Below are 27,512 nucleotides of genomic sequence, written 5' to 3'. Positions count from 1 at the left end.
TCTCTAACTTACCTAGTACACAAACTGTCCTCATTACCTCTGAATGAAAGCTCTCTCAAATTTTCAGAATAGTTCCAAATAAAGCCATGTGCCCTGAATATAATTACACTTATCTTTCAACTGGACTGAAAAAAAAAAAACTTAGTTGGCTCTGGCTGGTGTGGCTCAATGGACTGAGTGCCAGCCTGCGAACTAAAAGGTACCAGGGCACATGCCTATGTTGCAGGCCAGGTCCCCAGTAGGGGGCATGTTAGAGGCAACCACACATTGATGTTTCTCTCTCTCATTCTCTCCCTCCCTTCCCCTCTCTAAAAATAAATTAAAAAAATATTTAAAAAATATGTGTCATGTTAAAGATAAGTGACAAGAAGAAAAGAACCTTCTAAATTACAATTCATGAAGTGTGGTACTAATTAAAATCAAGAAGTTTCTATAAGACTTCTTAATGGAATCTTATTATTTTCACATTATGAGTAGAATGTTTTATTCTAATTAATTATTCACAAAAATACGATTCAAATGCTCAACTGCAAACTTTCTAATTTTGACCAAAACATTTTCATTAATTTCATTATAAACCAAAAAATGCTATTAAGCTGACAGATTTAACTCAACATGAAATCACAAACTTGCTAATGCATAGAGAAAAGGTTCTATACATTCTGGTATGCAGGATTTCACACTCCGAAAAGTCACACTTACACAAAACTAACTTATGGGTTATTACCAATTTCGAAAGAGGATTCAGTCTTTACACATATTAGACACATATTTAAAATAATACATATTTTGTATATTATACAAAATTATTTAAAGATACCCAGATCAAAGGAGGCAAACCTATAATGAAATCTACTATTTAAAGTAATGAATTATTTCTATGTACATCATCTTCTGTGAAAAAAATAACATCAAACATTATTAACCACTGACAGAGCATTGAAATAGTTGGTCTACTATTTTAGACTTGGAAATTTATGAGATTTTTATTATACTAAAAATTTTCAAATAGCTTTCTATTTATTATAAAACCAATAAAGATGTATTACCTTGCTTCTGACTCTTAATTATCTTTTCATTTGTTCTTCTTTCATTATTTTTGAGTTTCTTTGGAGACAACTTTTTACATTCTTTTTTTCCAATCAATTCCTTCAAAATCAAAAGGTAACTTTTTACTGTAACAGGTACTGCCTGTAGACACGATCTCAAGCACTGTCACAGTACTGAATCAAGCATACAGATTTCCTCCGTGGAGGCATTCAGAGCTCAAGCTTTGGAAGCACCATGTGGGTGCCGACATTCTCACACATTCCTTTACTAATTTAATGATGCCATTTGAGAAGTGCTTAGATATGTATATACATATATACTTAAGCCTTACTCTAAGAAATAAAACTTTTGTTATTGTTGCCTACATTTTTCTAATGAGACACTGGGAAAGCAAATATCAAGACATTTACTTACAGTGTTAAAACTATTGAAAGTGATACTTAACAAACAGAACTCATAATTTCTGATTTGGTCCCAAACCTTTTCAGTATCACACCACCCCTGTACAGTGTACAGTAAAAACTTACCTGATTAGATAAGTTATATTCTCCTCCATTTTGAACAGTATTGTCTATTTGGTCACTTGGGAACATCAGTGGTAGCTCATGTTGGTGATAACTCTGGCAAATGTTTAATTCTGTAGTTACTGGCGACTTACTATGCTTATTATTCTTCAGTTCTATGAGTATAAAGATGGAGATTTCAATAAATGATTACATAAAAGATAAGCTGTCTTTCCACATTAAAGAATTCACTTTGAAAAAAGTCTGTATAATCCAATGTCATAAATATTTGTTAAATGTGATTATGATATAAAGCAATTTTCTTGCAACAGAATCCCTCTGCATAGGGTGATGTTTTGTTCAAATTACTTTTATTCTCTTAAAAAAATAGACAGCCATATTATTCATTATTATCTACTTTGGATCTCCTTAGTCACATCTACAGGCAAAACAGAAATGTTAAACTGTTTTGCAAATAAATTCCTGTTCATCCTAACTCCATATCAACTACACAGTAAACTAGTAACGCTATCTCCCTGCTATTTCTTCATGTATGTTGAATTCTTCTGTTATAACTAAATCCATGCTAACTAAAATTTTAATAAAAACCAAATTATACGTATATAAGCTTAACAGTTACTGAGCTGAAATCCAGATAAATTAAAAAGGACTCATAAAACTATGAAAACATTTTTAGTATTCTAGAAGCTGTACTTGAAGATACATAATGGATGGTCTACTCTTGAGATTATACAGTACAGTGAAGGAGGCTTATCTTTTAATAGATCATTTATAGTATACTCTGGTTAAGTATAACATCGATAAAATAATAGCAATGCTATGACATATAGATTATAGCACTAAATATGCAAAACCACATTTTAGGTGAATCACTAAAATATACACAATCACATATCTTAAGTTACCATTGGTTGGTGCCTTTGCATAACTTTAGTTGTTTTAATTTTAGAAGTGGTTTTGTTTTATTTCAGTGCTTTTCTCATGAAAAATATAATGATGATAATAAATACAGTAACAGCACTAACCACCACCACTCAAAGTAACTTATATGTAACATGAGGACACATAATGTCTAAATACTTTCATAAAACAAAGATCTAACAAATCACACCAGAAAAACAATATATCCAAAACAGAAGACAGTAATATCAACCCCTTGAGCTTGAGCTTCCCAAAGGGGGAGGCATCTCCTCTTATTCATCTCTAAGTAGCTCACAGCTAACATGGATCAAGGCTCATGTAACATGCTTTAAAAATATTTGTTGAGTGATTTTCCTATGGACACAATTGGCATATAAAATAGTTTACTACACTTCAGTATTTTACATTTATATCCTCAAACACTTTACCAGTAACATTCACAATTTAGCAAAGTCCCTTAAAAACACTGCTTCAAGAGAAAGGACGGATGGGGTAGAGAGATGTTAAGATCTGAGACTAAAAAGTACACAGCCGTTGCTGTAGCCCCAGAACTCCAGAATACCGAAGAGTCTAGCAATGACAACAAGCAACATGTCTAATTCACAGGCAATAGGATGACTTTAGATAAAATGAAGAAGGGATGAGAAGGAACTGGAGCAACAATACAGAGTAAATTTTAGCTAGTTCTGAGCAAGTAGTCATCTGCATATTTAACCCATTCCTTTGAAGTAGAAAGGATAAGCAAAGTTTCAAAGGGGGTGGGGCACTACAGAGACAGGGAAGTGGGGTACGGTGGGGTGGAGGACTGACATATCCAGTGTGGTATCATGTTTTTGTAGAAGCAATCCTGAGCTCTTTATTACAAGGTCACAGTAGAATCAGCAGAAATTTATACAACAGATGCTAGTAACTTTTACTCATCTATTATAATCTAGAAAAAGCAGTAAGTTAATTTATGTTCATGCTTTTTTTCCACAGGGGGCTGGGGAAGGGTTGGAATGTGAGGCAAATTATAATGTCGGCAAAGAGATGACAGAACAGTTCTGCCAGCTACCTTTATAGCAATGGTCATTCAAAACCACACGCCATTTCCTCCATAAAAGCAAACTGGTTTTGTCCATAAACAGCAATGAAATTTAATACAAATATATAGGCATCTTTAATATAGGTGTGAGGTAGGCTGGCAGCCTAAATATCTTGGGTCTAGGAAACTGAAAGAACAATTATCTTCCACTGATATGTTTACCAGTGTTCTTGGTAGTCTGGTTAATTAGAAGGTATTTAATGATGCAAGCTGAATGATGACTGTGAGTTACCTGCTTTGCAGTTTCTTCTCAAGAAGTGGAAAAGCAGAAATTTTAGGACATTATGTGAACTCAATACTATATGCACTGTAAACAATTCAACAATGTGGGGCTTATGTAAGAATGTATCACTCTACCAATGGAGAATAAAAGAGCAAACATACCCAAATGATTACAATCAAGGTCATAAATTCTGCTGGTTCTTTGGAGGACATCTGTTTGGTTTTCTCCTGCATCATTTTTCATTGATTTTCCTATGTCAGGGACAAATCTTCCATTTTTCTGTTTTTGTCTGGCCTCTCTCCTTTTCTTTTCACAAGCCCTAAAAAATACAGTATTTTTCCTCTAAAGGTCTCAAAAAATGAAAACTCCCCCACAAGTAAATGAAATTCTCCTGTACTTAACCTCAACCCTAAACGTAATACTAACCCTAACTATAACATACCAACCCTAACCATAACTCTAACCTTAACATTGTTGCTAATTTTAAACTTAATTCTAACCTTTACCCCAACCCTACCCAGACACTTACTCTAATTCTAACCCTAACCCTAACTGGAGCCATCACCCTAACACTATTTCCAAATACTATACCTAACCTTAATTAAAACTAATCCTACCCCTGGTTTTTAAACCTAACCCTATACCCAAAGACTCTTAACTTTTTAACTCTAACCCTAAAGCTAGGCCTAACCCTAATTTTAAACTCAACCCATAACCCTAACCTAACCTTTGACACTAACCCTAACTATAACCCTATACCTATAAGAGAAAGAGAGAAAGAAAAAAAGAAAAGAAAAAGAAAGGAAGAGAGAAAGAGAGAAAGAAAAAAAGAAAAGAAAAAGAAAGGAAGAGAGAAAGAGAGAAAGAAAAAAAGAAAAGAAAAAGAAAGGAAGAGAGAAAGAGAGAAAGAAAAAAAGAAAAGAAAAAGAAAGGAAGAGAGAAAGAGAGAAAGAAAAAAAGAAAAGAAAAAAATTCCCTTAGGTGAAGCTTTCTTCATCACAGTAAAGAATACTTTCATCTTACATTATTTAAGCCTTTATGGCTTCCACACCTTTTCCCACAAAAACTCAAGTACAATATCTTAAGTCAAAAGATTCCAATATAACCTCGAGTGCTTCCTAATCAATGCTTTTGTATTTCCTACTTAAGCTGATACTATAAGAAAATTGCAAGATGAATCCCGTCAGTTCCTTATTCTGTTATTTATTTATTTTTAGAGAAAGGAGAGAGAGACAAACAGATACCCATTGATTTGTGGATCCACATATTTATGCATTCATTGGTTGATTCTTTTACGTGTCCTGACTGGGAATTAAACCTGCAGCGTCTGCATATGGGGACAATGCTCTAACCAACTGAGCGATGTGGCCAGGGCCTCAGCTGCTTATTTTTGTAAACACAGTTTACTGAAACAGCCACATTCATTCATTCATTCATGTCTATGGTTGCTTTTCCTCTACAAACAGTTGAGTAGTTGTAATAGAAGAAGCATGCCCATAGAAACATTATCTGGCCCTTTACAGAAAAATGCCAACCTGTTAGAACTTATTACATTGCATTGTGATTAATAAACTTTCATCAGTCTATCCCCTATGAATTTCTTTCTTTTTTAAAAAATTACTTTATTGTTGTTCAATCCCTATGAGTTTCTTAAGGGCAAGAATTAATCAAATTCTTCTTTATTTTCCCTGCGCCAATACAATAACTACAGAGGAAATGAATGGAAGAAAAAAAGACCAAGAATTTCATTCAGACTCGTGTTTAACAGCTATTTGACTCTTAAAGGGTAGAGTAAGGACAACTCCTTAAAATGCCCAAGATTTTATTTACCTTTTAGATTTATTCCATATGACAGAAATTCTAGAAAAGTATTACTGCCTTCTAAGAGTCTAAGAAAGCTTCAAAACTGGCATTTCCATAAAAAGAAATTAAAACCACTTCACACTGGTTATATGAGTATATATTTTTAAAAGCTCATTAAATTATATACCTAAAATGGGTGCACTTTATCAAATATAAATTATGTCTCAATATAATTGTCTTTTTAAAAAGTTACAAAGTACTTTACCTTAGTTGTTCTAGAAAATTATCAATGTGCTCTTTCCAATTTTCTGGAAAGCCAAACATAAACTTCCTTATGAGATAATTTGGATATCCTATTTAACGATAAATAAACAAAATTAGCTAAAAACCTAGAAATTTAAAGAGATGTCAATTATTATTCAAAAATATATATACTTAATGTTTACTACGTGCCCGGCACTGTTGCAGATACCGAGGATTCAGCAATTAACAAAACAACCCACAACCCCTGCCTTCATGGAACTTGCCTTCAGTGTGAAAGAGAAAACAAACCAATAAATAAAATACCGTGTTGGATGGCCATTGATGCTATGGAGAAAAATTATGCACTTAAGGGGGAATACCGGTACCAGTGTATTCACGCCGAAAGCATTTCAAAAAAGGTAGTCACGGATGTTCTTACTGAAATGGCATCATCTGAGTAAAGCTCTGAAGGACCTGAAGTAACCCATGTGGCAATAAGGAGTTAAAACACTGAAAACAGAGAGAACAAAACAAAAGGCTATGAGGCAAGAGGGTGCCTGGGCCACTTATAGAACAAAGAGATCAGCCCAGTTAAAGTGGCATGAGGAGAGAGGCTAATATTAGAAGGCTACTCGGATGTGTTACAGAGGCAGTGGAGGAGCACAGGATACAAGGCCTTGGAGTCATTTTACAGACCCAGTCTTTTACTTTGGGTGAGAGGGAAAGCTATGGAAATATTATGACCAGAGGGGCCACGGGAGTTGATATTAACAGGACAGTAATAGCTGCTATTTTGAAAAGAGTCTGTGGAAGTACAGGGGAGAAACAATGAGACCAGTAAGGAGGTTACTGCAATGATTCAGACAAAATAAGAGGGAAGTCTGGATGGACTACAGTGGTCAGCAGAAGCCTAGGTTCCGGATACATTGTGGCGATAATGCCAATAGGATGTACTGACACTAGAGGTGTGGGTGTGAGAGAAATTCAGGATTTAAGGATGTCTCCGAGGATTCTGTCTAGCCACTGGAAGCATGGGAAGAGGGGGAAGATTGTAGGCTAAGCAGATTTAAGGGAGAAGAGCAGGTTTTAGATATACAGTCATGCACTGCTTAAAGATGTTTCAGTCAAAGATGGACTGTATATATGAAGGTGTTCCCATTAGATCATAATGGAGCTGAAAAATTTGTATTATGTTACCTAGTGACTTTGTAGTTGTCACGATGTCAAAAATTTGTATCACCTATAGACACTGTAGCATTATGATGTCACAGTGAATGCATTACTTATAGCTATTAATATAGAATAAAGATATAAAGATTTCTGTACAGTTGTACAATGTTTATATTTTAAGTTATTGTAAAAACAGTTGAAAAGTTAAAAAAATTAAGTTTATATGGTTAACAAGTTACAGTAAGCTGTGGTTAATTTATTATTAAAGAAACAAAATATTTTTATAAACTTAGTGTAGCGTAAGTGTACCGCATTTATAAAATCTACAGTGGTGTACAGTAATGTCCTAGGTCTTCACATTCACTCACCACTCACTCACTCACTCACCCAGAGCAACTTCCAGTTCTGCAAGCTCCATTCATAGTTAAGTGACCTACACAGGTTACCATTTTTATCTGTTATACCATATTTTTACTATACCTTTTCTATATGTTTGATACACAAACACTTACCATTTATGTTGCAACTGCCTATAATACTCAGTAGAATAATATGCTGTGTAGGTGTGTAGCTTAGGAGCAATACACTATACTATACAGCCTAGGTGTGTAGGAGGCTATACTATCTAGGTCTGTGTAAGTGCACTCTACGATGTTCAGATGACGAGACTACCTAACGATGCGTTTCTCAGAACATATCTGTCATTAAGCAATGCATGACTGTATTAAGTTTGGGATGGCTGCAGACATGGTAATGGAGATGTCAAATGAACAGATGGAAAAGGAGTTGAGTGGCTAGGGGAGTATTCTGGTTAGAGATATAAATTTGGCACTTGTCACCATATAAGATATAAAGCCTAAAAGAAATCAGTACAGCACTGAATATAGAAAGAGCCCTAATCTACCCTATTATTAAGATGCAAAGAAGAAAATGAAAAACGGGATCGCTTCTCCTTTTGGCTAAGATCAAGTGTAGTATCTGTTCTTATCAGTTTAATATCTGATACATCCTCTATCCGAGGACATTATATTAAATGGATTTTTGGAGCTGGGAGATGGAATAAGAGCTTGCTCCATCCACTCCAGGCATCGACCCGGTATTGCAGTACTTCCAGGAATGGTGCACCCCCCTACTGGAGAGCATTATGTTAAGTGAAACAAGCCAGACGGTGAGGGACAAATACCATATGATCTCACCTTTAACTGGAACATAATAAATAGAAAAAAAAAAAAAGAAAGGAAACAAAATATAACCAGAGACATTGAAGTTAAGAACAATCTAACAATGGACAGGGGGGAGTGGGGAGGGGACAGCGAGGACAGGGGATTACAGGAACTACTATAAAGGACACATGGACAAAATCAAGGGGGAGGGTGGAGGTGGGGGAGGGAGGGGGGGAAAAATAATAATAATTCCTTTCCTTTTCACCCCCCAAAAAATAAAAATAAAGTTTTATTGGAACACACACACACACACAAAAAAAAGAAAATGAAAAATGGACAAAGAAAGAACAGGGGGTAAGACAGCATGAAAATCAGAATGTGGTATTCCAGAAGCCAAGTTAAGAAAGTGTTTCAAGGAGCTAAGCATGATTAACTGTGTCAAGTTCATAATGGATTTAGCAATGTGGGGGCCACTGGTGACTTTGATAAGGGCTGTTTTGGTGAAGAATTGGAGATTAAAGCATGATTAAAGAGAATTCAAGAAAAAAATGGGAAAAACCTCAAGAGTAATTAGATATAACAAATCTTCTGAGTTGTTTTGCTGTCACTGAGAGCAACAGTGGTTGAAAGAAGTGTGTGGTTAAAAGATGGACTGCTCTCTCTCTCTCAAAAAAAAAAAGAGGGATTGTTTTTGACAGGAGGAGGATTAGTGCAGTGATATCTTTGAGTAAAAGGGAAAATGGGAGCTAGAGTACAAATGGAGAGGCTGACAGACAGAAACATGGACTGTTCATCCATATAAAAGGAGGTCCAGATGCAAGCAGGTCAGTAGAGAGGAGAAGACGTTTTCTTCTGATTGTTCTTACTGCTCAGGTGATACCCTCCCTCCCCCATCCCATCTCCCAACCTGAGGGAGGGAGGGAGGAGGTATTGGAGATATGTAAAAATGTGAAGTAGTCATCAAGGAGGGTGGGAAAGTGAATGGATTAGAGAAATGCGGTAGGAGACCAGTGGCACTAAGGGACCACAACTTGTTGCTAATAATCATAAACTTAAAGTAGACTGTTCAGATATGTTTTTCTTTAGCCACATTCAGACAGAAAATTAGATTATACCAAGACTGGGGTTATGCTGGGCAGGTTTAACAAAAAGAGGACCTAGGTAGTTAAACTACAGTCTCATAAAGCAATTCTTACCAAATAAGAAACTCTTTACTTGAATTAAAAAAAAAATCACTAGACTTATTTAAACTGTCAAATAGTTGTACATAGTATGATCAATCCTATTTTAATTTTTAATTATGGTTGATTCACAACTTAAAAACACCCAGTCGAAAGTAAAATGTATATTACTATTAGAAATATGGTTAATTGCTTCACTTATTAAAATAACTTATTAATTATGAGTCATTACCTGCTTCTTTCATGGAAATCTGATCTATCATTCCTTTTAATACATAAATGTTGCCTGATAATGTCCTAAGTTTGTTTTGTTCAATCCGTTCTACAATTGCATTACTGTGCCAATATATGTTAGTGATGTCTCTAGGAGGAAAAAATAGCTTAGGTTAGGCCCAAAATATTCATATTTTACCAGTAGTCAGTCACAATGTACATAGATAAGTATACACATTTATAATATAAAGTAATACATTTGCATTCCAGCTATATTAACAATATTATTAATCTAATTATAAGACATCTGAGGGCCAAGCACTACAGAACTCAACTGCTTGGCGAATGTGGTCCTCAGAGTATGTGCCAAGAAACTGTGTCATGACCAAACCACACCCCTAGTATAAAATATATCATTAGCAGGGAAGCAGGTAACGTCTCTAAATACATGGTGTGGACAATGCCTGCAATTCCATCTTAACTGATGCTAAGCTTCCAAATAACGATTTCCCTGTCCCTCTCCTCAGGGCCTATACTGTGTTAGATTTCATACAATTATATAGTTTGGATCCATCTAATCTTATGGGTTGTTGGTTTTTTTTAAGATTTTATTTATTTATTTTTAGAGAGAGGGGAAGGGAGGGACAAAGAGAAGGAGAGAAACACTGACATGAGAGAGAAGCATAGATCGGTTGCCTCTGGCACGTGCCCCAACCAGGGACTGAACCTACAACTCAGGCATGTGTCCTGACTGGGAATCAAACCAGTGACCTTTCACTTTGAACCAACTGAGACACACTGGTCTGGGCTAATCTTGTGGGTTTTTCATCCTCCCTATAGAGTCCAATGTTTTTACCTTTCTCTTTGAAAAGTTTTTAAAAAGAAGTTCCAGGAAAAAAAACTGCAATGTCAATCATTTACCCATAAGTCTACTCTTAATATTTCCTTAAATGAAGCTAAGAGTAAATATAAAACAGAATGAAATATGAAGATCTATTAGTTGAACATTCTTCAATTCACTAGATAATAATAAACATACTATATCTAAGTGTAATAAGAAAGTTAAGTTCCTTTCATTTGGTAAAATGGAACTAAATTCATACATTGTACCTTTATACAATATTACTTCTCATCCTGTTTTTTTGCTTTATTAATTTTATTTCACAAGCATTTAAATAGCATTTCAAAGTACTGTTCTCAAGTCTTAAAAATATAGCTCATTTAAACCTCAAAATAACCCAAAAGGTAGTAATATTACTGCCATTGTAGAAATGAGAAAACTGAGACTGAAGGAGAATACAGACTCTGCACAAGTCATACAGTCAGTAAGCAGCGGCGACGGGATTCCAACCAAGGCAATCCGTGCTGCATTCTGGATATTCAGGAAAAGCAGGCAGAAATGGAGTGGGCAAGACAGATTTTATACACTCAGCTTACAAAGTTCCAGGTTAGTACTTTAGCAGTGGTATCCTGTATTGTTTTCATTACAAGAATTTTTTATGATTTTCTTTCTTTTCACTTTAGGGAGAACCAGAAAGTTCCAATGATTACTTATTATGTAGGTGTATGGCAAAGTTCTTAATTAATTGTGATTCCCTGTCTTGATCGCTAATTTATATCTGGTTGTTCCAATTTAGATGTGAGAATCTGGACTGAAATGCATGTAGTAAATATTAACTGACCATATATAATTAAGCAGCAAATACCAGTCAACTTATTAAACCTCTGGAAAAAAATTAAGCACTGTGTATAAAAATTTGAGCTGTCACTATTTAAAAAATAACCTAAAAGGCAAAAACAGGAAAGCTGGTTACAATCAACATGTATAGTCATTTTACTTTTTCTCTTCAGTTTGCAGCCTAGTTAGACAGTCTTTGTTTTACAGGAAGATAATACTTCTCATGCTTCTCCTTTTAATCTCTGATATACAGTGTCTTATTTATTAAAATAATATTCAAATGTTATACTTACATCAGTTTTCCTTCTACACAGATAGCAGTGTTATTGTTGATGATTTTAATCATCCATTCCTGTAGTTGGACTACCTAATCAAGTACAAAATAAAGCATTTACTTTCTGCATTACTTATAGCATAAGCATTGCAAAATCAGTTTACATTAACAATGCATAAATAATTCAAACGATTCCTTAGTACACATCTATATAATAATCACATTCTATTTGCAATAGCAATGAGATTAGAAACTCTTGTAAACAATAAACAGAAAAGGTGAATGGCAAGAGAGACTGAAGTGGAGTAGTACTGTAGTTTGTTCTACAATCCAGAATCAATTATATTTTAACTATTCTTAATATCTTAGTATCTCACTACTGGTGAAAAAATCACCTAACATCCTAAGGTAGCCATTAAAACATCAAGTCCCACAAAAGGCCCAATAACTTGGAGAAAATGAGTCAACTGTGTAGTATACATGTCACCATCACTATTATCAGTGAAAAATTACATCATATTTTTTTGCAAAGTTGAAGTTGCATTCAATTTTCTATAAGCTTTAAAGGTAATTGCTAGTAATCTATATTTAACAACATTCTTTTTCAAAGCAAATATCTTAAAAGCTCAGAGAATTCCTAATTTTAGGGCAAGTAAAATCGTATTATAAAGGAAAACTTCTGTGAACACCTGTGCTAAGAAATTATTGTGTCTATTGTGTAACAATTTAACATTGAACTATTTCTGATGAGATATATAGCCCAAAGGCATAAAATAACTAATCTGACAAGTTATGTGCTTTGTATCTAAAATCATAAATTTATATATAAATTCTCCAACAGTAGTTTTATGTTGAGTCAAGAAAAGATGTTAAAATGGAATGTTGCTCTTAAAGTTACTGCCCTTCTGAAATTATGTTCATTTAAAAAATTATAAGTAGGACTTGGGGAAGAAGCAATAAAATTTCTTTTTTCTATTTCCACATTTGGAACTACCTGAGATATATCAAAGAATAAGTCAAATGGTATCGAAAGTAAAAGTTAACACTAGGTAGTGTTCCAAGTACCTTAGATGCATTGACTCATGTTATCCTCACACCACTAGGAGGCAGGTATGACTAACTTCATTTTACAGATGAAGAAACTGTAAGGTCTAGTAGAATAATATAAATAACTTGTGCACGTCACACACAGCTAGTTAGTGGCACAGATGGGTTGTAAAAATGGAATTCTAGCTAAAGAGTTCTGTACCATACTGCTTTCATAAAATGTCAGGATATTCATTCATATTCACTCAGCAAATATTTGTTGAGCACTATGTGATGAGGCTGAATATATCCAGGAATGAATTATGTATAGTCCTGTAAACCATGGTAAAAGCTTAGTGTTTTCTCTCTCTCTCTTTTTCATTCCTTACCTGAGGACATGCTTATTGATTTAGAGAAAGGGGAATGGAGGGAGGGAGGGGGAGACAGAGAGAGAAACATTGATCAGTTGCCCAAACAAGCACTCAGCTCATAACCTAGGCATGTACCCTGACCTGGAATTGAACCTCTGACCCTTCAGTTTACAGGATGATGCTCCAAACCAACTGAGCCACACCAGACAGGACAGTGTTCTCTCTTGAGATAAGAAATTACTAGAAACTTTTCAGCAGAGGATGACATGATTTAATATTTTAAGGAGTTGCTGGGTAGAAACTGAGGGTTAAATAAGGACTCTGGCTGCTGTCTGGAAAAAAACCACCACTAGCATTTTAAAAATTAAGGGGCTAACTTTTAACAGTTTTATACTGTATCTTTCTTCTTGAATTTGTTCCATTCCAGTTTCTTCAGAGAATGTCCTAATACAACATAGTTCGATGGTCTGAAATCTTTTATTGGTCACTATATTACAACATAAATTTTTAAAAAAATCTTTAGATGCTATATGTAATTCCTTTCTCTATTGTTCTATTAATAGTACTGTAAAAATGAGGTAAAATAATTACAAACAGAAACAGAATTAGCGTTCATCCCCAAAGGGAATATGTAAATTGTTGAAGGCTATACAACTAGTATATAGAGCATGGTACGATTTAACACCCGCGTCTATTTACTTTCAAACCACTGCTCTTTACACTAGGCCACACTGTCTCTATGTTAAATAATAATAAAACAAACATGAAGCTACTGTTAATGAGAGAGCATTAAGAGCTCAAGCTCCTGAAGAATGGGGATAAAAAAAAAAATACACATTAAGGGTTTCCTACCTTATTTTTTTTAACTCCATCTGTAGTAGTTTGACATATACTTGGAAGAGGAAGCCTTGAAGTGTATCTTTTTGATCTCCGAGGTATTATTACATCGACTGTTGGAGTTGCCAGCACAATTTTACATGTGTCGTTTATGAAACCTGGAAGACCACTCTCCCTGGGCATTGTCTTCTCATTTCCTTCCTTAACTTCTGATTGTGAAGTTCCTTTTGTTGTTACCTTACTATCAGAATCCATTAATTGACAGCCATTTTTGACAGAAACACAGTTAGTATTGAGAGTCTCAGTAGTATTTTGGGATTTTTCATAGGCAGAATCAATGCCTTCTAAAACAAATGTGTTCTTTTTGAACTTGGTGGTCGCAATTGTATTCTCCTTTGAAAGAAGAATTTGTTTCCCCAGCTGAGATCTAGTTAACACTCTGTTTGAGTCTTCTGCAGCTGAAATATTTTCATGTTCTTGGTTCAGAATTGGAAGCTCTACAAAAAACAAACCAAATTTGTAGAAAATTCATATGAAATTTGAAAGAGAAATGGGACAATTTATAACTGTTTATATTAAAAAGAAGTCTTTGGGTTAGGAAACTCCACCCTCCTGCCCAGTCTTTCTCTAAGTGCCTCTGGCTTTTATGCTTTAATCTTTCACCCACAGTCAAACCTTGTTACCTATACAGGGGAAATAACTATCTAGAACATTTTAAAATACATTCAAATAACAAACTAAGGAACAAAACCAAGAGCACTTTACCGTAAGTTAAGTTGTGCAGAGGTGCTTTCTTTGCCTGTTGACACTGAATCTTTGGCTTTATTGGGAGTAAAATATTATTTGATGGTTCTAGAGGAACTTCCTGGACTGAGTCTGAGACTTTTTTTGAAGAAAGAAGTTGAGTTGTATTGATATTAATCACTGAGAAGAAAAAAAATACCTTTTTAAAATCTTGAAATAAAGACTTAGGTTCAAAAAAAAGACTTAGGTTCAGTAATAATCAGACCAGCATAGTATGTATACTTTTACATAAGTTTTACCCTTTATAATCTTCTCACGCTTTCACTTGATTCCTGTGCTGAGAAAGAATTTTTAAAAACTTCTCCATGTCAGAACTCTCAAGCTCTAGACAAAAGTATACCACTGGACTTAGAAGCCTAGAGAACTGAAATAAAATTCTGGTGCTGACACAAATCACGTACATATATGCTAAAATTACATATGAAACGCTAGCCAGTTTTGAAAATCCTGATTCTGCTTCAAGCTACTACAAATGCCTAAAAATGTGAAAGAACAGTGGAGAGTTATAACTTATACTTTAAAAATCAAAATGTTGAGACGCAATAGCAAACTCAATCATAACTTATAACCCTTTAACAGCTCTTTAGCAGGTCTTCAAGCAAAAAGCTTATACACTTATCAACTAGACAATAGAAACTACAAGTATTGCTTATATTTCATTCTGCTGTACCTCCTAGACCAATATAGAAATACGTTTATTTCACACAAAAAAGGTAGTAGACTTAAAATTTGTACCAGAGAAGGAAAACTAATTTATTTTGTATGTTTAATTTCAAGTGTTGGTCAGAGGAATGGTGGCGTGAGAGATCCTCTTAGTCTCCCCACCTTGAAGTTTCAACAATCTGAACAGCCACATCTCAAGAAAAGATTCCCTGCTCAACACACAAACATGCCTGAGAGATCCACCCATTGAAACATCTAAAAGGTGGGCAAGTGCAGCAAATAGAGACAAAGGAGAATGACAGAATGACACAGCAGCAAAAGCAGTATTAGGAGGGAAGTTTAAAGATTTTTATTTACTTATTTTCAGAGAGAAGGAAAGGGAGGGTGAAAGAGGAAGAGAAACATTGCTGTGTGAGAGATGTATCAATTTGTTGCCTCTTGCACATCCCCAACTGGGGACCTGGCCCATAACCCAGGCAAGTGCCCTGACCAACCCAGGCGTGTGTCCTGACCAGGAATCGAAGCAGCAGCCTTATGATTCGCAGGTGGGCACTCAATCCACTGAGCAACACCAACCAGGGAGAGGAAAGTTTATATTATTGCAGGCCTATCTCAAGAAATAGGAGAAACCCCAAGTTAACCAAACATTATAACTTAAAAGAACTAGAAAAAGAACAACAGTAACCTGGAGCCAGCAGAAGAAAGGAAATAGAAATTAGAGCAGAAATGAATAAAATATAGAACAAAAACACTATATGAAAAATTAAGAAAACAAAGAGCTTGATCTTTGAAAAGATTAATAAAATTGACAACCCCCCCCCCCCCAGCTAGACTCACTAAGGATAAAAGACAAAAGACTCATTTAAACAAAATCAGAAGTGAAAGAGAAGTTGCCACAGATATCACAGATACACAAAGGATCATACTGGAGTACTATATGAAAGATTATGTGCCACAAAATTCAGGAACCCAGAAGAAATGGATACGTTCCTAGAAATCTGTAACCTTCCTAGACTAAATCATGAAAAAATGCGAAATCTAAAAAGACCAATAAGCAGTAGGGAAATCGACACAACCATGTTGATTTTTACAAATCGACACCAAACAATGAATTAAAATAATTAAAATATGAGCAGAGGACCTGAACAGACACCTCTCCCAAGAAGACATACAAATGGCCATCAGATATATGAGAAAATGTTGAACCTCAGTAGCTATTAGGGAAATGCAAATCAAAACTACAATGACATACAACCTCATACCTGTTAGAATGGCTATTATCAACAAGACAGGTAATAACAAGTGTTGACGAGGTTGCGGAGAAAAGGAACCCTCATTCACTGCTGTTGAGAATGTAAACTGGTATAGCCACTATGTAATGGTGATTCCTCAAAAAAGTAAAAATATAGTTACCACATGACTCAGCAATCCCTTTTCTGGGTATCTACCTGAAAAACTCAAAATCATGTATTTGCAAAGATATATGCACAATTATGTTCACTGTAGCATTATTCACAGTGGCCAAGACATGGAGACAATGAAGGGGTCCTTCCACAGGGGACTGGATAAAGAAGATATGGCACGTATATACTATAAAACACTACTCAGCCATAAGAAAAGATGAAATACTGCCATTTGCAACAACAAAGATGGGCCTTGAGAATATTATGTTAAGTGAAATAAGTCAGTCAGAAAAAGCTAAGATGCATATGATTTCCCTCATATGTGGGATATAAAACTGAAACTCAGAGACACCAAGAGAGAACAGTATGGTGGTTATCAGAGGGAAGGGGGTGGGAGAGTGGTAGAAGGTAAATGGGGCCAAATAGGGTGATGAAGATGATTTGACTATGGGTGGTGCATACACAATGCAATAGACAGATCATGTATCATGGAAACGTATACTTGAAACTTGCATGACACTATTAACCAATGTTATCCCAATAAATTTAATTAAAAAAATCAAGTATTATACTTAACAAAATTGGGAAAGATTATGCTTTAATAACTATGCTTCTTTGGCCTTAGAAATCTTAATGTAAAGTTTTTAGTATAATGACATGTGTCATAAAAGGATAAATTTCTATTTCTTTAACTCGCTCCATAGATATGGCAGGGCAAGGCAGTAAAGCAGGTAATCTTATCAAATATAATGTGCTGGATAACCCGGGTCATTTATTTGAAAGTCCAACATCCATGTAGAGGCTCTCTAAAAGATCTCTGAAAGTACAGACAACATTTGTATTTGTATATATGTGTCTTTTATGGGGAAAGAGCCATCAGATTCTCTAAGCAGTCTATTATTTCTTCCTCTAATGATGCTTTACATATAAAATTATTTCATTTGCTTCTCCCATTTGTCCCAGGCTATAGGAGAAACAGATCATTTTATGCGCTCCCCCAACTCCAGCCTAAACTCGCCTAGAAAACTCTGTTTTTTTATGTCAGAATATATCACTGTCTTTGAAATGCAACAGTGCAGCCACAATCTATGGTGTAGTAATTAAAGTCATGGGCTTTCTGATACCTGTATTTAATTCACAGCCCATCACTTAATCTGTAAGACACACGGTAAGTAAAACCGTAAGCCCCATTTCCTAGACTATTCAATGAGCATCTACCATAGCATTTGCTGAAAGGATTAAATAAGGTAACACATGTAAAATATCTTTATTAATTACTACAACTCACTAAAATCTCTCAGGTCCCATTTTGACCACCTTCTATCTTTCCAGATCATTCTCTCAAATACACTTAGTATCCCCCCCACAAGACCTACACTTCTTCTCAGTGGACCTATCTCAAGAGGACCTATCTCCTTAGGTCCTCTTTTCCTTGTCTAAACAACTTAAATTTCATGGCCAATTGTGGTTACCACCTTGCACACACAACCTCAACTACTTTGTTTTTTTCTCACTTCATCCTACTTGGCAAAATTAGAATCCTGATAAAATCCAACTCCCTGCCTATTTCCCACCAACACCTAAGTAACTAATAGGGCAAGAGGAAAACTCACAACCGTATTGATTGGTCTCATTTAAATTCATGCCCACAAATCTCAAGTAGGTTCTTAGTGTTGCCCAGGAGATCAAATTTAAACCTTGACCATTCACTCTTCTACTCTCCTACACTATTCAAACCTCTGCCTCCTCAAATTTCAATACTTGCTTCCTATGTTCACTCTCAGCTGATTATTTTACTTTGTATTTCAGATTATATCTGAAGTCATACAACACTGCCTATCTTCTTGTTTGATTTATGATCGATCTGTTTATGTTCCTAGCTAAGACCAAATCTCCACTTTCAGATTTTATTCCCTCTTAGCTACCCAAGGGTATTATTAGGCTTCCAATCTGTCTTTCCTTCCCTACTGGATCATTCCCAAGAGCATACAAAAATGTTATTTCACCAACCATTAAAAACAACAATAAAATTTGTTAAAAGCATACTTCCCATATTTCTTAGCTCTCCTCAAGAGTTGTCTATATTCACTACTGTCAATTTCTCTCCACACATTCTTTCTTGAACCCTCTTCTATCACGTTTCTGCTTCTATTACTCAACCAAAACTGCTCATCAGTCACCAATAACATCCATTTTTTTTAAAAGATTTTATTTATTTATTTTTAGAGGGATGGGAAGGGAAGGAGAAAGAGAGGGAGAGAAACAGCAATGTGTGGTTGCCTCTTATGTGTCCCCTGCTAAGTACCTGGCCTGCAACCCAGGCATGTGCCCTGACTGGGAATCAAACTGGCGACCGTCTGCTTTGCAGACCTGTGCTCAATCCACTGAGCCACACCAACCAGGGACAACATCCACATTCTTAAATCCAATGGTCAAATTTCAGCCTTCATCTTACCTGACTGATTGGCAGTATTAGACACAGCTAATGACTCTTTAAAGCATTTTGTTATTTTGGCTTCCAAAGTATCATTCCTCATCTTCTTCTAAATGGCCTTCACTACTTTACATCTTGTATTCTAACTTCTAAATTTTGGGGTGCCCCAGGACTCATTCTTCAATGTTTTCTTTCTACACTTACTCCCATCTTATCTCATAGCTTTAAAGACCATTTAGGTGCTAATGATTCCCAAATATATTTTTCTCACCTGGACTACCGTATACTGCCGTGTATAATGCACACTTTTTTGCCCAAACTTTTGAGGGAAGAATAAGGATGCACATTATACATGGGTAATACTGATTCCATATCTATATAAATGTTTTCAATTCTTTTACTTATGCTTATGCGTTAAAAGTGTAATTCCAGAAAGCAATAACAATATCCATGTCAAAAAATAATGCTAAAATTCCTTTATAATACAAAAAACCCAAGTATCTAAATATAAATAAATAAAAAATTGAATTAAAAAATTAAAACGAAAGATTTTTTTCCCTGAAAATTTGGGCCAAAAACATGGGTGCGTGTTATACACGGGAGCATCTTATACATGGGAATGCATTATAAATGGCAAAATATGGTACTTCCCTGAATCCCAACTAATATTTTTTCAACAGCCTAATTCACATCTACACTTCAATTTTTAACAGACATATCGAAATTCATGTGACAAAAATAACAGATCCTGATCTCACTATTTCGGTCTGCACCATTTCAGTTCAATCACCCCATCTTTCCAATTGCTTGGATAATAAAAAAATTAAACAAATAAAAAAACCCACCCTCTGGAGTCATCCTTTATATCTCTCTAACATTCCATATCCCATATATGGGCTAATGTGATTGGCTTTTCTTTTATAATATATTCAGAATTCAACAACTTCTACTTACTTTCACTGATACCACCTGGACCAAGCCAACACCATCTTTCACCTGTATTACTGCAGTAACCATTTCAAATTAACAGCCAGAGTGATATTTTAAAAATGTAAGTCAGGTCTTGTCACTTCTCTACTTAAAACCTTCCAATGGCTCCTTATTTTGCTCACAGTAAAAGCACAAACTCTTACATTGACCTAAAGGCCTTATATTATCTGACTCGCTTATTTATCCTCACCTCCCCAGCTCTGTAGACTCATTCCACGATACATTAATCTCATAGCTAGTCCTTGAATTTGTGAGGCATGCTCCTGAAATAATACAGAAATTTCAGGGCATCTGTAACAGCTGTCACCTGTCTAGATCAGCCTTCCCCATTCCCCAAGATACCTATCTGTATCTTATCATCCTCTTCAATTTTTCAGTTCAAAAGTCAACTTCTCTTTGAGCATACCCCGAACACCAGATTGAAAATTACAACCTGCTGTAACTATCGCCATCATCCTTCTTTTTCTTCCATAGCACTTTTCTACTCTACCATAAAATTACTTAATGTATTTGTCCCCCACCACCTGAATGTGAGTTAGCTACATGGGGGCAGGGATTTTTACTCATTTTGTTCACTGATGTATACTGAGTACCTAAAATAGTGCTGTATACAATAAAAAACACATTGTAACTTTTTAACCAACACATAATATAACTAACCTTTTAATGAGCTGTTTTCTGAATGAAGTGATTCGTTGTTTTCCTTTTGTTCACAGAGGTAGGTGTGCTGTAACACTCTTTTCTCAGCTCCGTTACGTGTGAAAATCTTGTTACTTTCACTTTTTGGTGGTTCCAACAAATTACTATTTCTTGATGCTTGTTCTTGCTTGTTACGCAGTACTTTTTCTTTCATTCTTTGAAATGCTTTCACTGGCGATTCATAGTTTGCTTTATTTTTCAATACATCCTTGTTGGGCTTTATAGCACTGATGTTAAGAAAACTATTAGAGGTGCTAGGCTCTGCTAACATGGTAGATTGAAATACATTTTTACCTTTAGAAATTGGCATTTCTAAGAATTGGTTCTCTTTATGGTCATTCAATTTGAAAAAGGAGTTCTGATATTTCAGCAAATCTTTTACAGGAGTAAGGGTGCCCGAAGGAATGCTGTCAAAGAAGACTGCATGAATGGGCATATTTCTCCTTTGAGAGGATGTCTCTGAGGACAAGTGAATTCCTGTACATTTCAAAGGTGTGGTAATCATCTTGATAAACAGGATTTCCTCTATTAGAAAATTTATTCAGACACAATTTTAAGGACAGATCTTCAGCAGGGGCCCAGAAGAACCTGTAATTCAATGTGAAATCAACCTTTATCATGCTTTGGTGCAAAAAAAAGTTAAGTTTATTTGCTTTCCATAACATTATACTAATTAAAAGGTTTAATTGGTTCATAATAACACTGGATAACCTATAGCTCACAAGTGAGATTAAGATTTTTAATTTTTGTTAAATCTCATTATTTTTCAATAGATAAACAGTTTATCTACTGAATAGATAATCTTTTAACAAAAGGTAATCTTTTAACAAAAAGGTAGTATTCATCAAAACAACTACTTAATAGCTCTAAGAATTGAATTTTGAATGTCTGTTTTTGAAATGTACTTAAACTTCAAGTCTGGGAGGTTCCAAGCTAGTATTAGCATCAAAAAGCATTAAATGACACCTGCATATGGCAGTACATTAGGTTACAAAAGATTAAGTTTCACAGATATGGTTTTTCCCTTTAAGTACTTAAATTTTGAGGCAGCAGATACAATGGCATGTTCTAAAAAAATCTGAAAAATCAATTCAATTTTTCAGGTAAATAATCCCCAGTCTTCATTTTGTTATGTCACAGAACATTTTAATTTGAGATTTTAGTTGAAAAACCCTCAAATCATTCTAATTAAAACATTTTTTTTCATGCTATTTATGATTTTTCAAGGGAATCATGTACTTGAGCATACACGGTCTTACACTTGTTTTAGCTTGTTTCTTATGTCTAAATTTTATATCTGACACCTAGAAATTAAGAGTCTAGATGATAAGCTATATAATTGCATTCTGTAATACCTGGTAAATAAATAAAATATTTCAACCCAAAGAACTTACTAGTCTAGATTTAAAGCATCTCTTATTGCTGAATTTATAACTATTCCAGTAAGTCTTTGACATTATATAAACATAAAAATCCTATCACAGAAAATACTAATGCAGCCAGACCAAAGACATCAAAAATCTTTATTTACAATTAACTTCTGTTAGAAATGAATATGCAAGTTAAAAATTCACACACTACTATTTTATCCAATAGTTTATAAGAGAAAAAGAGAAGAAAATATTTCTCAATAGCAGGAGCTGATAAAGAAAGGTATCTTGGGAATCTAGCCTTATGACACAAAACCAATGAATTCTTCCACAGAATATTAATTCAGCAAAAATGCACTAACACATAATTATGTGACAATGTACTAGTGATATTATGGAAATTCTGTATTAGCAGTTACAATACTCACTAGCTGTTTACTTTTGATTCTCAAAACCAAAACTTAATAAACTGGGAAATTGCGTGAAAAAATGCAAAAGTATGTGCAATTTACACTATCTCAATTCCTCAGAACCTAATGAAATGTTCAACAGGAAGTATAAACTATAAACTAACTAGAACTAAAAATAAGCCCAGTGTGTAATAGGCATACGTAACTGCACTTAAAGGCAGATAATTATGGTCATATTGAAAGGCTCCAGGATCAGCTCATATCGCCTCTTTCATGTTTCCCAATCTCTTCTGTCTCAATTCAACCATGTAGTAGGATGGAGAGGTGGGTGGTCAGGATTTTAAACATCGTCAAGAAGCCGCTCTTCCCTACCATGTGGCAAATAGAAACTCAATAGAAGCCAAAAGGGTTGGCAATAGTTAACAGTTGTTTCACTGTGGTTGATCTAGAACAAAGAAGAATATAGCGGGGGAAGAAATCACCTAGGATTTTCTCTGACCATAGAGGCTTTGCAGAATAGACAAAGAATAAAAACAAAACGCCACTGGGTAGAGGCCATCAAGAAACACCTGAAGCGCCTGTTCTCCTCCTACTGAAAAGAGCAACCAAAGAAAATAAATTATGCTGCTCAGACCCCAATGAAACAGAGAAACATTAGACAATGGGGATTCAGTAACTGGCACTCCTCAAGTTAAGGAAAGAACAGTGTCTTGAAGGCCTAGTGTACTTGACCCAACAGAGATCACCAACAAAAAAAATGGTCAGCTTCTTTTCCGCCTGGGGAAAAGCAGGTGAATTCTAAAATGGTATACTGGTGCTTTCATTAACTGCTTAAAGCTATTTGGAAAATCTAATCCTTATAATTTTTCTGAAAACTGACAAATGTTGATGTACTAGGAAAAAACTGTTATTTTTTCAAAATAAAAACTCAGGCATGGGAAAACCATTACATAAAGAGGCGAGCTATGGGCATCTATAGTAAATGTAAATATAGAAGGTTAAACAACTGTTATCATGAACAGGATACTGAATATAACTAATACTTTTCTTCCCAAAAAGACATGAAAATTTTTTCTAGGAATTCACTGTAGTGGTAGCAGTACTACCACTAATTATTATAATGGAATGGGTGAAAAATTCCAAAGCACACTAACCAAAACTGGGAGGTTGAGTTGGGAAAAATGAGAGAGGACTTACTAATTAACTGGTAAATGGTAAATTTGGCCCTCCTAAAAAAGCAGTACCTGATATACAAAGGACTAAATTATGTAACATTCAAAGAGACCAAATGAATCAATTTTAAAAATGATCAATACAGAAAATGGACAGAGGACATTGATGAAGGCAATTAACAGAAAGATTACAAAGGCCAATAAATGAGTGAAATGACACTCCACTTTACTAATAAATGAAGAGATGCAAATTAAAACAGTAAGACTTCTTACGCATATCAGATTGGGAAAGCTTAATTTCAAAATACAGGTGTGCATGCCATTGATCAAAAAACTCCCGGAATATGAGGAAACTAAGGCACGGGGTGGTTAAATAACCTGGCCCAAGGCTCCACTGACAGTGATTAAGAGCTGGATCCAAAACTATCTGATTCCAAAGCCCAAGTTTTTAAACAGGCACTATATTAAGGACGTTCACCAGAATACGAAAGAAATTAGAAACAATCTAAATGTCCAATATGGGACAAAATTCAGCTACATCCACACAACTGAATTCTATGTACTCAATAAAAACATCATTTGATGACATAAAAATAGGTAGAATATATTAAATAAAAAAGCAGCAGCAGAACAGAACATACAATCTCGTTACGGCAACTAACGCGGACACACACAGACACAGATACACACACAGGAGCATAAGAACAGGGGGAAAATCTGAAACTGTACCAAACTGTAAAGTGTTTATCTCTGCAGAGTAGGATGAAGGAGCCTTCCATGTTCGGATCAGTTGTAACATCTAAAAATGTTAGCAACCAATACATAATTTAATCAGAAGAAAACAAAAGCTGGATGGATCGATTGTTTCTATAGCCCTGTGGATCTTGGCTCCAAGGTGAAAAATCGGGAAGTGATGCTCACAATTTGCCTCCTTGGTAATCATTCTGAAGTCAAGTCCCCCCCACCCCCCACCCGAGAAGTGACTTTAGAACAAAGGCCTAGAGCACACATCATCAAAACGAATCTGAACGAAAGTGGGCTACTTTCTTGATATGCAGTAGACAAGCAATAAATGCACACACCGAATAAGTGAGTAGTTGTGCAACTACTGCCAAAGCCAGAAGTGTTACAAAAGCCCTCGAGGACCTACAGTGCGGAAGGGCCGGGACTCGCAGCGCCGGAGGGGCCCGGCGGCAGGAGGCGAGCGGATGGAGAGGAAGCCGTACCTGGAGTGAAGGGCCTGGCAGGGAGAGAAGACAGCAGTCCCGACTCGGCTTCGTGTGGACGCGGGCCGAGGCGTCTCAGGGTCGCGCCTCCGGCCCGCGCGGTCCCCAACCAGCAGCCGGGAGTTCCTGAACACCCGCTACCGTACGAGATTCAAATTTGAAGAGCCCGCCCTCCAGCCCAGCCGGCACTGGCGCGCTCAGGAATTGCGTCACTGTACGTCTCACGCGGACTCACGAAAACTGGGGGCGGCCCCTGCGCCGCGTAGGCAGCACAGTTTCCACAAAAGGTCGGTAACCCAAGTTACCATGTGTGCCGACAGCGCCCCTCCAGTCCGCCTCAGAGTTCGTTTCGTGTTCGAGAGGCGCGCGCGCTCGTGCGCCCTGCCGCTCCTCCCATCATGCTCTGCGGCAGGGAGGCCTGCGCCAGACCGGTCTACGTCATACGGCGCCTGAGCGCCTAGGATATTAAAGTTTGGTCCTTCGCGACTGCGCACTTTCCCGGTGCGGTCCGTGTTCTAGCTCGTGGAACTTAGTTGGACGCACTGCTGAATTTGTTCGACAGAGCTGGTAGTTTTCTCAGGCTTTCAGTTATTTAAGACCCAGAAAGAACGTCTTGTTTTTGAGGAGGTAATGGACTGAATGCGAATTTATACTCGGCGTTGGGATATTTAGTTTGAGCTATAATCTCAGAAAGTATGACTTTGAGTTGCAATGTAGTTTGTGACAGGGGCGCCTCGAATGAGCCCTGTACTCAGTGATGCTGTCCCCTCATTTAACCGCCGGGAAGTTTGATGTATTTTTGTTCCAGCGCCCCAGCAACACGCAGTCGCTGGATGGAAGCATTGTATATATAGAGCGCCTTGTTTGGGTCTTGCGCGCTGACAAGGAAGAGCCACAGGAGTAATAAGGGTTTTCAGCCCTAAACCCTTTCCAGTTCCAGCCCTGCGTCTTCTCCACGAATTCTGTCCTGCTCCCTCCATCACCCCGCATTTGGGACTATGTCTCTTTCGTGAAAATTCCTCAACATTCTAGAGGCATATGTCGCATTTCTCCATTAACACTGGACAGAAAAGGTTGTAATGGAGTTTTATTAAAGTGCCTTGCAATCCCCGTTTCTAGATCTTGTATGCACCAAGTCGTGCACACCGAATATTCAGAATCCAAAATATACATTTAAAATATGCAAATGAATGCAAGTGAGCAAATAAAACCAGTTGGGGTGGGGTTGGGGGGAAGCAAATCCAGAGATAAAATGAAGTTTCTGCCTATGTAGCATAATGAGGAAATGGCAGGGCATGGATTTGCACCAAATTTGTGGGAGAGGCCAGACTTAAAATGTATGTTAAGTGGCACTTACGAAATACACTTTGTGGAATAGAAAGACTTTGAAGAGACGGCATTCATACTGCAAAGCATCTGAAATAGAGATATTAGCGGTTCTATGCTTGATGATGGAAATAGCTGTGGCTCACACATTAAGCCAAAATAAGTACCTTGAAATATTAAGGGCAGTCACTCAGAATTATAGACTTTTAAAAATTAGGCATTTCCCATGTAAGAAGTAACCAGTATGTGGCATGTTTCAGGGTGAACAGCAACAGGAATTTACACAAAGATAACTAATGACTTTCCAGGCAAAACTGGATAAAACAGTTTATGATGAGAAGACAGAGGCCATAGGAATGTTCATCTGTCCATTGGAACACCAATGGTGATTCCCTGGATGGACCTTCCCTTAAGTTTTTCTGTCTGCCAGGAGCGGAAAGCTTCTCTTAGTCACAGTCAGCCACCTGAGATTTTCCGTTCAGTCCTAAGTCTGTAACTCACAGGAGCACATGCAGTCTCACCTAGCATCCAAAGGACAGACATAAAACAAAGGGACTGAAAACCTCACATTGTGTGGGAGTTGCTGCTAAATCATCTGGGTCTGCTTAGCCTGCATCTGCTTAGCCAGGACCATGGTAAATTCTAGCAGGGGTACTAATTCACCATATGCATTTTGGGGAGAATTAGAAAAAAGATGTTTTTTTTTTTTTCAAGGCCAATGTTTCTCAACCAGAGGGGACTTTGCCCCTACTCCCCACCCCTCCACCCCTGGGGACATGTAAACATAAATGTCACGACTGAGACAGGGGCCATTGACATCTAGTTAGTAGAGGACTAGATGTTTAGGAATGCTACTAAAACATCCTGTAATGTGCAGAACAACCACTGCACTACAAAGAATTAGCCAACCTAAAATGTCAATACTGCCAAGATTGAGAAGTCTTACCCTTGGAGGATGTAGCTCTGAACTGGGGTTTTAGTCTCCTCTATTGTGATCCCTTAGGTAAGATAAAACTATACAACCACTACTGCCTTGTCTGGGCCTAGAGGAAGGATGAGGATGGAGTCAACAGGGAGGTTATCCGGGCTTTATGAGAGCAGAGAGCCCTTCAGTGGAAAAGACTGCCCCTGAAGGAGATTGCAGTGTGATAGAGATAAAATTCAAACACATAAACATAACATTGTAAATTATATAAGTGCTATGAAGATTTTCAGGTACTTCAGGAAGGTTAGGGTAAGATGGATTTAGGAGGG

General features: G+C 36.4%; 1 protein-coding gene and 1 non-coding gene across 3 annotated transcripts in view; one reads left to right on the top strand and one right to left on the bottom strand.

Annotated features, from left to right (window-relative positions):
- Positions 1 to 25,255, bottom strand: part of MIS18BP1 (MIS18 binding protein 1) — a 48,808-nt gene extending 23,553 nt beyond the window's left edge. For both annotated transcript variants that reach the window (XM_045183097.2, XM_045183098.2), the window contains exons 1-10: positions 24,933 to 25,255; positions 20,716 to 21,342; positions 14,527 to 14,685; positions 13,777 to 14,258; positions 11,547 to 11,620; positions 9,595 to 9,725; positions 5,871 to 5,958; positions 3,964 to 4,121; positions 1,578 to 1,729; positions 1,050 to 1,149 (exon numbers count right to left, since the gene is read on the bottom strand). In XM_045183097.2, coding sequence (XP_045039032.2) covers positions 1,050 to 1,149; positions 1,578 to 1,729; positions 3,964 to 4,121; positions 5,871 to 5,958; positions 9,595 to 9,725; positions 11,547 to 11,620; positions 13,777 to 14,258; positions 14,527 to 14,685; positions 20,716 to 21,259 — 1,888 coding nt within the window. In that variant the 5' untranslated portion in view covers positions 21,260 to 21,342; positions 24,933 to 25,255. The remainder of the gene's footprint in view (positions 1 to 1,049; positions 1,150 to 1,577; positions 1,730 to 3,963; positions 4,122 to 5,870; positions 5,959 to 9,594; positions 9,726 to 11,546; positions 11,621 to 13,776; positions 14,259 to 14,526; positions 14,686 to 20,715; positions 21,343 to 24,932) is intronic.
- LOC112317005 (U2 spliceosomal RNA) lies at positions 7,961 to 8,148 on the top strand. The gene has a single exon (XR_002976074.2). It is a non-coding gene; the product is annotated as a U2 spliceosomal RNA (small nuclear RNA).
- Positions 25,256 to 27,512: the final 2,257 nt, after the last annotated feature.

The sequence above is a fragment of the Desmodus rotundus genome, chromosome 7 (genome assembly GCF_022682495.2).
Source record: "Desmodus rotundus isolate HL8 chromosome 7, HLdesRot8A.1, whole genome shotgun sequence".
Taxonomy (NCBI): Eukaryota; Metazoa; Chordata; class Mammalia; order Chiroptera; family Phyllostomidae; genus Desmodus; species Desmodus rotundus.
This window is presented reverse-complemented; position numbering and strand designations above follow the sequence as displayed.